This window comes from Haliotis rubra, unplaced genomic scaffold, assembly GCF_003918875.1.
Source record: "Haliotis rubra isolate DU_JTF1 unplaced genomic scaffold, ASM391887v1 Scf1, whole genome shotgun sequence".
NCBI lineage: Eukaryota > Metazoa > Mollusca > Gastropoda > Lepetellida > Haliotidae > Haliotis > Haliotis rubra.
This window is the reverse complement of record NW_025764891.1, coordinates 1,177,668-1,193,170: the sequence shown is the minus strand read 5'-3', so window position 1 is coordinate 1,193,170 and position 15,503 is coordinate 1,177,668. Positions and strand designations below refer to the sequence as shown.

General features: G+C 39.3%; 1 protein-coding gene across 2 annotated transcripts in view; it reads left to right on the top strand.

Moving 5' to 3' along the window:
* LOC124255756 (transmembrane protein 272-like) overlaps positions 1–8,390 on the top strand; it is a 254,109-nt gene extending 245,719 nt beyond the window's left edge. For both annotated transcript variants that reach the window (XM_046690005.1, XM_046690666.1), the window contains exons 3-4: positions 946–1,005; positions 3,620–8,390. In XM_046690005.1, coding sequence (XP_046545961.1) covers positions 946–1,005; positions 3,620–4,050 — 491 coding nt within the window. In that variant the 3' untranslated portion in view covers positions 4,051–8,390. The remainder of the gene's footprint in view (positions 1–945; positions 1,006–3,619) is intronic.
* The last annotated feature ends 7,113 nt before the right edge of the window (positions 8,391–15,503 follow it).

Below are 15,503 nucleotides of genomic sequence, written 5' to 3'. Positions count from 1 at the left end.
GCACAGTAGACTGAGATATATGACATAAAGAAGCGCTGGTGATCACGATGTTCCAGGAATATAATTATATTATGATATCGCAAAGAAAGTGGCAGCAACGTTTACTATTCGACATTTTCTTATTCAAGTACATCACCCCTGTGTTGAAATATAATACACCTATAATATTTAACATGGCCTCCAGCCACAAGTCTGAACATGAGTCTTTCCTGTTCAAATGCCCACGTAACAGAACATGTTACAGAGCCATTCGTCATAAGAAATCGATTAGTACTGTGTCATATTATGTCTCTGTCGGCACGTGTGCTTAGTCTTACATAGACTTACACAGTGTTACCTCTTGGGGTCGCGATACTGTGGAGTCTATAAGATTTCATGCGGAACAGAATAAACATTTAGTTTAGTTTTGGACGTTGGAAACAAGACGCTTAGCTGATGGTTTTGCTCAATCAATATTTTATACATATGTTCATTTAGCAGATGTGTGAAAAAAGATTATATTATTGTATATTTGTCTAAATGAAAACGTTCGAGCTTTCGACTCATAAAGTGTGACATAGCTGGAATGTTGTTGAAACGGGTGTTACCTTTATCAAACTAATCATATGTTCTTGCAATGCCCAGTTTCGTATGTCTGAACGTTTAGTTACATTTGTGGTTTCCCCGACTCTCGACTTTAGTGTGTTTTGTGAAATTGTCCAAAAAGAAAGCACGTGGGTGAGGATGGATAATTGATTTGTAATGTGAGTAGAAAATCACCAGCTGCCCAAACGGATTCCATTGGGAAAGAATCATAAGTATTTGAATGGATTACTGAACATCAGTGACACCAGGTGTTGCAAAAGCATCTACACAACTGAACAGAAAGCATCTTGCCCCAAACACGAAGCTTGTAAATTCATTGGCATTCTTGATGTTTCACATGTATGCAATTTCTGGTTTCAGGGCCAGTGACCGTTTTCCTTGTGATTCTGCTCGCCTTGCCGTTAGTCATGACAACAATAGGTACGTGAAAACCTCTGTACAATACATCACACTTTCCCCAGCGAATACGTTTGTATACCAGCTAACGTTAATTGTGGGTGACAACTCCTGTACAACAGATCACACTTTCCCCAGCGAATACGTTTGTATACCAGCTAACGTTAATTGTGGGTGACAACTCCTGTACAACAGATCACACTTTCCCCAGCGAATACGTTTGTATACCAGCTAACGTTAATTGTGGGTGACAACTTCTGTACAATAGATCACACTTTCCCCAGCGAATACGTTTGTATACCAGCTAACGTTAATTGCGGGTGACCACTCCTGTACAACAGATCACACTTTCCCCAGCGAATACGTTTGTATACCAGCTAACGTTAATTGCGGGTGACAACTCCTGTACAACAGATCACACTTTCCCCAGCGAGCGAAGCTACGTTTGTATACAACAGCACACTTTCCCCAAAGTTAATTGCGGTGACAGCTGACAACCTCTGTACAACAGATCACACTTTGCCCAGGAATACGTTTGTATACTAGCTAAAGTTAATTGCGGGTGACAACTCCTGTACAACAGATCACACTTTGCCCAGCGAATACGTTTGTATACCAGCTAAAGTTAATTGCGGGTGACAACCTCTGTACAACAGATCACACTTTGCCCAGCGAATACGTTTGTATACTAGCTAAAGTTAATTGCGGGTGACAACTCCTGTACAACAGATCACACTTTGCCCAGCGAATACGTTTGTATACTAGCTAACGTTAATTGCGGGTGACAACCTCTGTACAACAGATCACACTTTGCCCAGCGAATACGTTTGTATACCAGCTAACGTTAATTGCGGGTGACAACTCCTGTACAACAGATCACACTTTCCCCAGCGAATACGTTTGTATACCAGCTAACGTTAATTGCGGGTGACAACCTCTGTACAACAGATCACACTTTCCCCAGCGAATACGTTTGTATACCAGCTAACGTTAATTGCGGGTGACAACTCCTGTACAGCAGACCATAGATGGGACAATATCGGAAGCTTGTCACAACTGTAAAGTAGGCTATTTGTATTGACAAAGAAAACCGGAATCATGGAAATATTTTGGTATAGCTTTTTATTGTGAAGACAGAGCACAGTGTTCTATATTTAACACAGAATAATGCTAACAATTAAACCTTAGCAGACAATCTGAACAACAGGTTCCGGATAGGACAATGACAGGTAAGAGGATACCACTGAAGAACAGATGTTAGTTCGAACAATAGCATCTCTAAACATCAAAGTTTAGATAGGGCAATACCAGGTATAGTCTGTTTGCATTGAAAACGTACCAATGAATTTCACTTTAAACAAAAAAGTCAATCAAATAAAGTGAAGTTTAGATTGCGAATCCTTGCCAATTTAACATTTAAATCTCGAAATTTTATTCAAATTAGGATAAAAGTTGTTTAACAAACGATCATAGATTCAAATCGCTATTACTGGTTTGTATTAGAATGGGGTAAGCGCAGTAGTTGGAACAGTGAAACAAATGCACGTGCGGTACGTGAAGAGCGTTAACTTATAACAGCCCTTGTCGTTTTCGGTGTTTCATTTGATGTGCATACCGCCTTGCAATACAAACCAATAATAGCCATGCGAAACGATGATCGTTTGTTAAACAACTTTTATCCGAAGTCGAATAAAAGTCTGAGATTTAAATGTTCAATTGGCAATGAGATTTAAATGTTCAATTGGCAAGGTAAAATCATGAGGATTCGCAGTCTTAATTTCACTTTATTTGTTTTACTTTTTGGTTTAAAGTGACATTCATCGGTACGTTTTCACTGCAAACAGACTATAGGTGTCTAGTGTCCTCTGCCGTGATAGTGCTGAAATGTTGCTGAAAGCGGCGTAAAACCCAGCTCATTCTCACACCAAGTAAGTGGATACCTCTTAGGAACAGGTTACATACTTGACGTAGGATGCAAGCATGTATGCCATTCCTTTTCAGCATGAGAACTATGGCATGACAGACGTATTATTTAGATAAAAAATAATTCCATTTTGTCTCACTAAACTCACTTGCTGAGGAGATATCGCTTGGGGAAAACCAAGCAGAATTTGGTCATGACATCACAATCAAATGACATTCCTATCCTCTATGCCACTGAACACAGTCCGATTTACACACAAGACACTTGTTATTACAATATAGTATAAACAAGCTGGAAGAATAATATTAGATGATAACGAGAACCTCGACCTCGTGTATTTTGACTTCAATATATAAACTTTTGATCGACCCTGTGTTAATATGTTTGTGACTGACAAATTTATGGATAATGACTTCTTATATTTTGTGTGTGCAATGTTTCGATTAAGATTCACTCAACGTCGCACTCACAAAATATAAGATGTTGTTATCCATAAATTTGTCAACATTGTACTTTCCACCTTCCAAAACACCACTCAAAGAATTTAAATGCGTTTACCTATCAACGTTGACAATGAACAAGAACAAAATAGAATATATACCCCGATCTATCATCAATACAATAGGGTATTTTGCTGGAAACTGAACTGGATGAGCAAAATTGCCCCCGGACATGATCTATCTAATTATCTCAATTTTCCTTCTTCCTTATTAGGTGTGAATTATCTCCACGACTGTCCACGAGAACCCAAGCTTCCAATCTACTTAGTCGTCGGTGGATGCTTTGGCATTCTAAAACTAATTTTCTTATTATGGAAGCAAGTGAGACGACACAAAGAGGTAACCGACCTCCACGACGACGAAGACCTCGTCACCATGACGCGCATGACGAACATAGCATTAAATATATTTTTGACAATTTGGTTCGTGTTTGGACACTACTGGGTGGTGGGTATTTGGAAGCCCCACTTCTCCGCGCCCTTGCACGAACCAAAGAACTGGTGTGAAAGAACAGTGTTCCTGTTCTCGTTTTGGCAACTGGTAATCTGTCATATTATCATAGCGCTGATGATTGCTATAGGTCTGATGCTATTGTGTTGCTATACATGTGTCAGATGTCTACTCGTCGACTCAAGCAAGAGTTGACAGACAATGAAGGCGGAGCGTGTCCGCGTTTAGCCACGGATTGGACATTCAAGATGACAACTGCTCCTTCCCAAGACGAATTCTAAAACTACCCACAACGTGGCTCCACAGTGCTAGAAGAAGGCGAAGAACCTAATACAGTGTGCATGAACCAGGTGGTTGTGAACGCGGCATTTTGTTGGCGTCTTGTGTGAGAATATTATGCCTCAGCAGGAACGAATCTATCACCTCATATCGTGGTGCATCCAAGTGATATTTTATTACAGAGTTTGAAGAAGCTTTACCAAGACCACGATCCAAGCTGACCACGACATATTATCGCTCACTTTGCATCATATCAATATAACCTCTTGCATTTTGCCAAGCATAAAAGCCTTATGGCAAGAGAGACGAAGTCTCTCGTTTATCACTCAAATATTTTTGCATCGAATTGTACATGTACTGTGACGTATGTTTTCTGTTACTAAGCAACGTGTTCCCTATTTTCTGTCTCTGGTAACCATTAGATTACAGGAAGCATATCTTGTCTCGTCTGTATGATTGTACGTGCACGCTTAGCTATTGCATCTGTAATAAATCGTTATTATTGTATATTGGGTGGACAACAGCAAATATTCATTTTGGTCATATCATGGGTACCCGGCAGGATGTAAGTATACACTCAAATGCCTAACTTTGAGCTTGGGCGGATCTGATATCGTTCAATAATGGTCAAATTTTCAGATTTACTGATTTACCAACCTGAAATGGTGATAAACGAGAAACCGCCTCGTCGGCTTCATATTTAGATCTGTGCATGCAAATTGAGACTGTATGACGAGACTGTATGACGAGATGCGAAATTTCCAATAGTCATCTTTCGAAAGATTTTTGGTAGACATGTAGAGTATATTTCGAAATTTGATGCATCAATGACCACAGGTATGTCCGATCAATTCCCTATTTCGACTTAGCATACGTTCCCATGTTTCTCAGGGAAACACTTGCCTTGTCTATGCGTGTGTTTGTCACCAGTGGGACAAAATAAGGTAATCGCGATCACTGTTTTATATTATATTCATAACAAAACATGCTTATGATATAGTCGAAATTATGCTTTCAGCTGATATTTCATTTCATTATAGAAAAGCCATCATTAAGAAATATATACTGAGCAACATAAGTATTAGTGACCTGTTTCCATTTTACTAAACCGCTGGTGAATCGTCCATGTAGTGTAGACGGAACATAACATAGGCATGTCACCAGGAGCTAGGTTTTCTGTCACAGGAGTGCTATATAATATCATTTAAATCTTCCATGCGCTATAGTGATGATGACACAAGAAGGTAACGAAATACTCTCACAGTGATGTAGTCATTAGCAGTAATTCAGTCAGGGTATATTACGCACTCAGGAAACGCGGATGCCATTTTAACCGAAACCAGATAGAATAAATCAAAGTGCTCCTGTCGTTACACGAGGCGATTTTCCTAGATTTGATAAAAGATGCTTTACTCTGTCAAACGATGATCATGGATTAAGGATCGTGAAGAGGCGGTGACGAGCACGGATCTGGCGTTGCAGTTGTCCGTGGTTTTAGATTGAAAGCGAATGATACAGTGATGAAACTGGGCATATTTTTTTATGAAAGACGAGATGCTTTACAGATGGCACTCACGGAGTAAAAGATTAATCGGATGGTAAATAAGTTCAAAGAGACATTATCAGACAGGTAAACATCAGCGTTGAAGTAGTTCGGCGACGCTGTTTACACCCGACAACGACGGTGACGGTAAATGTCTCATTTTTAAATACTTAAATCAAGATGCGTTGACGACACATGGGAGTTGGAGAGTCTTTTATCAGCATCTCATTGCCTTGGAGATCCGTCAGTTTGTTAGCTGCTCATTGCCTTGAAGATTTATAAGAACTGCCAACTGTCACCATTGACACTGAAATGTTCAAATAACAGACATCTTCAAGAAGATTGATGGATCCTTAGTGCTGCAAAACATTAATCATGAACTGTTATTTTTCAACGATTAAACCACCTGTCAAACACCACAAACACTCGTCTCGTATCAGCAAGTTGTTATATGTGTAATAACAACTGCACGTATCTTATTACTGAGATTTTTCGCATGAATATTTATTTAGGAATTGGCCATCAGCTTGCAACGACGTCCCTACAATGTTTGGTCCTCAATCTAAGAAGGTTGATACTGAAACAAACACACAGAAAGAGAATGTGAATTCTTAAAATTTTCTTAATTTTTTGTTCCTACAAATGTACCGCAAAAGGGTTAGGCACAGCTTAATGCGTTATCTCTCGTTAACACTGACCTACATACAAGAAGCTGTATCACGGAAGAAAATAGTTCGTCGAAAGAACGGTCAGATTGGTGTCTGTATGCCCTAATGGCTCTACAGTAGCATTATTTGTAACTTACTTACAATACGTTATTATTAGATGATAAAGGTCTGGTAAGAACTACCTCAGTAGATCTGTCACAGTGACAGCGCGTCGTAATATATTTACATCAGGTTCGGAAATCAAAATGGCCGACAGAAAAATCGTGTGGCAGTTACGAGAATTGCTCATTTTTAAGTTGAATGGTCTTAAGGATGATGATAATAACATGCTAGGTATGTTCACAAATACTGTAGATTGCCAGTCAGTCTATGCATGGAACGATATGATAGTGTCGGTGTATACTTCGTCGTGTTCGCTAAGACTGGTTGCACCAAGGACATACGCTCAGGTATGCGATCAAGGCCTCTGACTTTTCCCAATGCAGGCTAATGACTAAAAGGCCAAAACGATTGGAAAACATAACTTTTTTGTGTTTATTCGTTCTGAGGAATTCCCAGGCATGTCCCCATGAATCCGGAAGTGGTCCGTTTCAACGAAAAACGTCTAAACGTCAAACTAGGCCGCTTTTACGCTTATACCTCAGTTTTGCTGTTATGTGACAGGCTTCTCGTCAAGTGGAACAGCAGTTTATCGTGTAAACTTCACATAAAACATTTAAACCTAAGAACGATTCTTGGAAACAGGTATTGCAGTATATTAAAGAAAGTGAAAAGCACCATCCATGGTGATTAGGTTCTATCACCCACTGCTTTTCAGAGGAGGTGGCTGAAAGGTAGAGTGGTCGTTTACAATGTACATCATGGCATATTCAATGTTGTTATATCATTGCGTTAGTGTAGTAGGTGATGTAGCTGGAATATTGCTGAATGTGACATAAAACAATATTCATTCACTACTCGCTTCTTTGTGTGGGCATTAAATTAATTATCTGCAACTAGTAGCAAGTTTAACGTAGTGTATATTCCGTATCAGAACCAGCGCGGGGGAAGACACCCTGCCGAATACCAATAGCCTTAATTTTACGTGGATATTGTGGCTTATTTTAAACGATTACGCCCCTGTCCAATTAAAGCCTTCAATCATGTTTCCGAAATAGGGCTGAACGAGCTGGTTTCTGCATGAACAGCCTTCATCCATCTCGTGGACACATCTGTGTTGTTAATTAAGATGACAGTCACGTTCAAAACGTTTGCCCTGAATCCCCGCTCAGAGGCGCCATCTGATGATCTCAACTTCACTGCTTGGACCTATTCCCAAAGGCAAGATGGCTGCCGGTATTGAGTGCCTGATACGGCGCTGTAGAAGGGATCACCGTCAGGCTATTACATGTTCCAACTGTGACAACTATTATTTTGAAATCAATGATGTATTAATTTATTTGTTGTCAACATTTTCTTTTGTCTTATGTTTAATACATATTGCCTTCGCATAATTTAAAAGCACCGTTTATTATTTTCACATTACCAAATTTTATTTAAGTATGGCAAGACTAAATTTGTTCTGTTTGTAGCATGTTGAATGTATATTTAGAATATTAAAAAATCTTTAACATATTTTCGCAACCTCTTCATAAATTAGTGTACAGTAAGGATAGATCCTTATCAATGAGAGTTTCTAGAATGATGACAAATACGGTATTATCACTAAGTCAATGTATACACGTGGGCAAGAAGCTCTGCATCTGTATAGTGTATGCACAGTGTTTGTATTCCTTTGTAAATGGTGTATTGTTGTTTATTTCATGTGTCTCTGAAGGCTGGTCTATTCTTGCATATGAACAACTATTTTGATACTTTGTATATTTAAGGCAGTGTCGCATCTGTGACTTATTGTTGACCTCTCACCTTTACGTGTCAATTGTTTCACTCTATTTTTGCCATTGTGACATAAGTAGCTTTTCCACTTTGTCTATTTTAACTTTTGAAGAGTTCCCATATATTATTATACCCCATATCCACCTTTTGAAAATAAAACCAATTCTTAACATGATGTTTTGTTGTGAATGCACTAACACACGTCTCAGATAAAAAATCAAAGATGCTAAAAATATATGTATACGATTATAAAGGTGCCTTTGTTGCCTCTCTTTGTCAAACGTTGGATATAAATAATGATGTAACCACATGCAGATAGTTATGTGAATGAATGTCATATATTTCGTCTACTTTCACATGTGTAGTTAAAATATATTATCTATGTTCTATGATTATGCATACAGATTCACCTTATATCATATGCCGTTTGAGTCTCTCTGCACATACCTATGATTTAAAGAAATAGTTTCACGTTCCAATTATAACGAGAGTTCATTCTACGGTGACTCCATTTATACTTTTAACGTGCATTTGTTGTATTTCCAACCATGAGTATTTTTTTTAATTCAGCAGATTACAAAATCACTAATTTTGGAATGAACGCAAAATAAATAACAGCTGAGTGCGGCGTAAAACTAAACTCACTCACTCATAATAAATAACATCACCTGGATGAGGAAGAAGATGCTAGCCCCGTGACGCCAACAATGTATGACGTCACCATGACGTCAGGGATGAGTACAGTGCATTACGTACACGTACATGTGACGTAATGTAGATATGTGTACTTATGGTCTACTTGAATATAGTTAATATGAGATCTTTATGACCACGTTAAGTAGTTACTGTAAACGATTTGTATTTATCGCAAAATTCAAGTTGTGTGAAGGAGGAAATAAATTATTGACTCACAACTAGACAATGCTATGATACACGGGTCTCATGCATGCATATTATATGTCTCATGTATACACGGGATACGCGTAGGCTATGATACAACGATACACGGTGTACAATAACACGAAATCTAGCCGAGCTCGTGGCATTTATATCTTGGTCATCCATACACGGACGGTGGGGTAGCCTAGTGGTTAAAGCGTTCGATCGTCACGCCTAAGACCTGGGTTCGATTCTCCACGTGGGTAAAATGTGTGAAGCCCATTTCTGGTATCCCCGGCGTGATATTGCTGGAATATTGCTAAAAGCAGCGTAAAACTAAACTCACTCACTTTGGTCCTCTATTACGATCTGCATTGGTGTTTGGGTACTTATTCTATCCATGGCTCTACACTAATAATGGAAATCTACTCGTCAGTGTTCGCCCACGCGCAATTGAAGATCTCTCTGTAGCGATGCCAATAAGGCTGCATACGGTAAAAGAAAACAGATTGGACAGAAAGTGATTGAAATCGATTAAGACAGGCTTAAGTAAGTACATCAAAGATCACACATCATTACAGTTCGTTCTGGGTCATTCTTCTCATATATACTCTAATACAACATCCGGGTACATCTGTCAGAGCGATAGGGAAACAGAACTCAGTTCACATTGAAGGTATGCCTGTTCTTTCTCAGTCTCATGGGAGAAAAAGGTCCAGTAAATATTGAAGCACCCGCGTTTCTATCATTTTATACCTCTTCGAACATTTGTGTTACGGTTGTTGAAGAGAAACAAGGGGAAATAACTCGTGAAATCATAAAAGCGATTCCAATTTCGACTCGTATGAAAGTCAGTCTTTTGTACTGTGAAAAGAACTTGAGGTTGAGTGGGTGATTGAGTTTGGTTTATACTCGCTTTGAACAGTGATCGATATGTCAGCATAATGCGGAACCAGCTGCCTAAGTGATGCATTTGTAGATGTTTACCAAAGAAAACATTTACAATTTAACAATTAAAAATCGTAAAGGTATATGTTGTGAAATGTTTAATCTGGGATTGGAACCCACGATTATATATTCCAGGCACGTCCAAGGGAAGCAATTAACATAAGGCGCCTTAATAGACTGTGCTACCAGTTTACGTAGAACGTAGAAGTGTGTCCACAGGTTCGAAACTTAATAAGGTATTTCTTCATATGTGCACTTCAAATTGAAATAATTGATATAAAATTAATATAACAATCAATGTTATTTTTTAAAGAAATTAGTAATATCTTAATAAACACGTGAATACAGTTAAGTGGAAGCTTGGTGCTTTGTTAATACCGCTTTAACAATGTGATCATGATAAATATAGACAAAAGAGTTTAAATAGCAATGAATATCTCGTACTTAAAGCTTAGTCGACTGTCACATTCGACAGGACAGCGTGAGGGTCAATTTTCAGCCTAAAGTCAGCGGCACCCTTCCGTGCGCAACATAATAAAGAGAACAGAGATGGTTCACGTTCACCAGAGTGACTTACTTCAGCAAATGCATGATAATAAATCCACAAGTCAACACGTTGATTACACAACAGTCTCGTTTCCTGCTGACTGGGTTTCGTCCTATTGCGCAACTTAGTACAGTAGCCAGTTTAGAATTTGAGACTAACTCATTCAACTGGATATATGAATATTAATCAGTATTATTTGTTACACCTAATCACTTGTATATTGCAATACTACGCTCCTTCTAATCCTTGCAAACACGTTGTAGTGTGCCCTGTCGTACAGTGTACTCTGACAAACGGAAATGTTGAAATCGTGGAAATCTCAAAACGAGGCTCGGCCGCTACAAACGTTTGGCGGTCTTGTATGGCCTTGTTATTATATCCAATCACTTTGTACTTTACAAAAATACACTTAATAAGCGCAAAGAACACATGACTGGAGTAACCAGTGAGCCAGATGAATTGTGAATCATTTTACGACCTCATCAAACAGGGGCAGTCTGTGACGTTTTAGTTAACGTCGTGCTGCCTAAACCTCGCCGTAAAATATAGAAATACGATTATATTCAAGTTCAAAATTAAAATTCATTTGTAAATACCATTTTCTTATGAAACAAGCAATTGGAATTTCGTATAACCATGGTCGTTTGCAGTGTCTCTTTCCACTTTCACACGAGAAAATTCGGATCGGCTGAAAAGTAGGTCATTGTCTGAATTGGTTCATGAGACTCATGTTTCGGTTTGTTATCTGGTCTAATGGTAAATGCAGATTGCTGGCCTCAATGAATATTCTTAACATGCACAAGATGTTTGTGTTTTGGGGAAAATTGTCGACTTGTATCTTGTATCATAACAACTGATATAGATCTTTATTGAACCTTGTTTCCTGTCGATTCCTGAAACTTTACCCTGGAATCAGTCCATAAAGGAACCAGGTGGGAAACCAAAAAACAACAAAGAAACGTGATGTAATTTACAATTGCATTCTGAAATTTACTTTCTGAAGTTTACAAAACGATACATGTCACTATTAACGTATCAGAGTGGCAGTACAAATTCAAAGGTAATATGACGCAAGAGCAGTAGCTATAGCAATAAAGACAGTGGAGATAATATTTACTCCCATCAACCTTCATCGAACTTGCGTCTAGGCCTAAGCAGAGTATAATGATCATCACACATAATGCTGGTCTTCTTGTAACGTGAAATGTTATGTGAGAACCGGAGCAAGAAATAGCTCCCCTTATATACCTAGGAAAAACTACCAGATCTTTCTACTCTGTTCTCAACGTCACTTGACATGCCAAGGGTATTGTATTTAAGCACTACGATGTTGTTGTTTAACGCCACACACAGCAATATTCCAGCTATATGGCCGCAGTCTGTATGGGTTGCTGAAGATCAATTCCAACCCAGATCGGGTCCAAACCGACAGTAAATATCAGTGGCCGTATGCATATGTTGGGAGTAGCTGACGTCGGGCGTAACACACTACGTCCGGCTTAGCAGCGCCCTGATCTTACACGTCATGCACAACGTCGGTAAGCCTAGGCGTTACTACGCCCGACTTAACGGATTTACGTCGAGGCGCAGTGTGCTATTTTTAGATTTTCGAACGTTTTTAAACCACCGGTAAAAGGCGCGAAACAACTTCGCGGTACATCCGTTTCAGCCGCAATCATGGAAAGCCAAAGAAAACCGAGAAAACCCAACTTTACCGATGGATCCTGATGGAGAAATAACATGTACTTTCAAAATAGGCTTCATCATAAATGTCGCCATTTTTGACACATTACAAAATCACGATTCACAGCGTTATTTGGTGTATGTTTTGAAATGTTCAAATCGGATAATTACTATTTAGAAGTATTGAATTTCAAAAATAGCATATTAATGATCATGGATATCAGGTTTTCATGAAATCACTAATGTTACATTTGACCACTTTCTAAATGGCATTGTGTAATCATAGCTTTCGGCCTTGGGAGCCGTGCCAATCAACACTTATCAGAGGGATACACAAAGTCCGTAGTCTAGACTACCAGTTGTCCGACTTCGCGGTAGCTGAGAGGGTTAGGCGGCTGACTTTGTGTGCTGGCGATTAGGTGCCTGACTCATCCCAGATGGGGCTCAACTCAAAAAGTACTAGAATTTGTACTTTACTAAGAAAGTGTAATCCCAAATATAGCATATGTTACATTTGACCACTTTCCAAATGGCATTGTGTAACTCATACAGGAACATAAATAGTTACCGTGTGGGGAATGGAACCCGGTTCTTCTGCATCACAAGCAAACGCTCTTAAGTGCTACCTGACCCATCGCCCCTTCTATTTCAGTGTAGTTAATGTGCACGTGATCCATTATTATGAATTCACTGCATTCTAAATGTCCGAATTCTGACATCTGTTTGAGACTAATTACAAAAATGTTTAATAGAAAATTTCCTATGTTTCTCAATATGTGAATGTTATTGATTTGTTGGGGAGCGGAAAATTTAACATTTGGACCTCCGGGTAACGGCACAATTAATCATGAAATAAGGTTTATGTCCTAATTTGAAGCAGAGGACGGAGCATTATCGTGAGGTCGTAAACGCAATTGTCATGATTTACAGGTGAAAGGAGAATTGAGGTGTCATTACAACTCCCGGCTGTCAATATACTTGCGAGAAATAGAAAAATCAGAATCCATGTTGAATCTGATCTGGGTTTTTGCTTTGTTTCAATGACATCCTTGGAAATGAGAGAAGCCATCGATTTATGACCGCAATACTGCTTTAGGCAGGTTACGCTTGCCCTTCAGAAGTCACGTCTGACCTTGAAATTTATCAGGTGATCACATATCCTGTGATTACACAATGCCATTTAGAAAGTGGTCAAATATAACATATGTTATATTTGGGGTTACACTTTCTTAGTTTTACACTTATCAGAGGGGAACACAAAGTCCGCAGTCTAGACTACCAGTTGTCCCACTTCCATTCTGTGGAAGTCGCGGTAGCTGAGCTGGTTAGGCGGCTGACTTTGTGTGCTGGCGATTAGGTGCCTGACTCTGAGGGTGTGGGTTCGAATCCCGGATGGGACTCAACCCAAAAAGTTCCAGAATCTGTACTTAACTAAGAAAGTGTAATCCCAAATATAACATATTTAATATATTACAGATCACATATCCTAAGATACAAAATACAGCACGATAACCAGTAAGAAACCAAGTGAACACAAATATATTGAACACGCAAAAAGATACATATGGTTGACGCCGCTTATGTCAACGAGAAACGAGCTTCACGCATTGTATCCATTTGGTAGTCAAACCCATACTGACGAGAGAACAGAAGCGATATGAATGGCATGTATCACTGGAATAGTAATATTTATCTTACAAGACACATCTCTCGACATCTTCATCACCTTCTGCTGGAGTTCAGATTCCTTAACGATACTTCATTGGTAAGCACGTCCAACACAGTGAAAGTCTTCTTTTCACTATTTGCACATTGGCGAGCAGCTTTTATCATTTTAATAATTCACCACACCAGAAGCTTTCCCGTAACAGCCACGACAACAAAAGAAATTATTGTATCGGGAAAGGTTGGGTAATTGAAAACCATTACCCCAGATCTCAAGATAACAATATCGATAAGGAATAATGACTCATCATACGCAAGAGCATCGGCTAAGGCCAGGTCTGTCAGAAGCTTTTTATGGTGAGAACACGGCATAAAACACGCCCGATAATTTGTGACAGTCATCAATGCGCCTTGATGACTGTCATTACGGAAAGAAATAAGTACATCGGATATTAAACCTCTCTTATTGATGGGCTTGTGGACCTGATAAGAGTAATGTATTGCCTAACGTCTGGGTACGACATATCCTGATCTGCTGGGAATCCCTCAAGGTAACAATTACCTGTAATGTCTGGCTCCATTGGTGCTGGAAGCACGCCAAGACATGGATTGCGTAAACTAGCAGTAATTGCAAAGAAAAGGGTTACAAAGTCGCTAATGCCTTCTCGTAATGCCCGGAAATCTGCCCCAATGACCTCTAGAGGTGATTTGAAGGTGATTATCCAAGTTTGTGGCATAAGCAAGCGTCAATATTTGGTCAATTAGGGCGTCACTTGACAAAGATTCATTGCAACTAACATCACCATTAACAAGGCCAACTGTGCAAGGTTGGATGTCATTTCGCTTGCTATTCTTTGTCCTTTGCATCAATTCGTTCTTGATCGTTGTAATAAGTAATTTTGTGCCGCTACACCACCGGAATATCCGGTTTATCTGGCACCATTGTGGTTATAACACAATAGTTAGAATAATTAGTTAGTAATGAAAAGTGTAGAATATTTTTTTCAAAATATATTTGTGTGACTACCAGTGTGTACAAATGATACATTAAATATCTAGTGGAATAACTTTTGCCCAGAGAGAGGTCAGTGGGTCAGTGGGTCCATATCTTTCCCGCGTTATACCCAAACACGTCCAAAGACGGTACTCAGCATGGTGGAAACAAGAAGGCCTCGGCCCCGGGTCTACTGTGGTATGGTACCTCAGGGGGCATGCACATTAAAACAGGTAAAAGTCTGGACTTGTACACGCATCCATACATGCGTGCATGGATGTCGGTAGGTCGGCGCAATCATCTGGAACGAGACGTAAAAACATATACTCTCCCAAAAACGAAACACATATAGGAATTTCAACTGTATTTTTATGTTTATTTTGAAACATCTTGTAGGCTTTATGAGTCAATGAAATATAGCGAAATTGCACACTGGGAATGCAGACTTATCCGTCTTTGGCACCAACTCGAGGAAAGTCAGTTTGAGTGTCACATGGAGACGTGTGGTGGCGCTGAAGTCAATACCACCACCGTGGGCATCCAGAACTGCACGGCATCGCCTCGGCA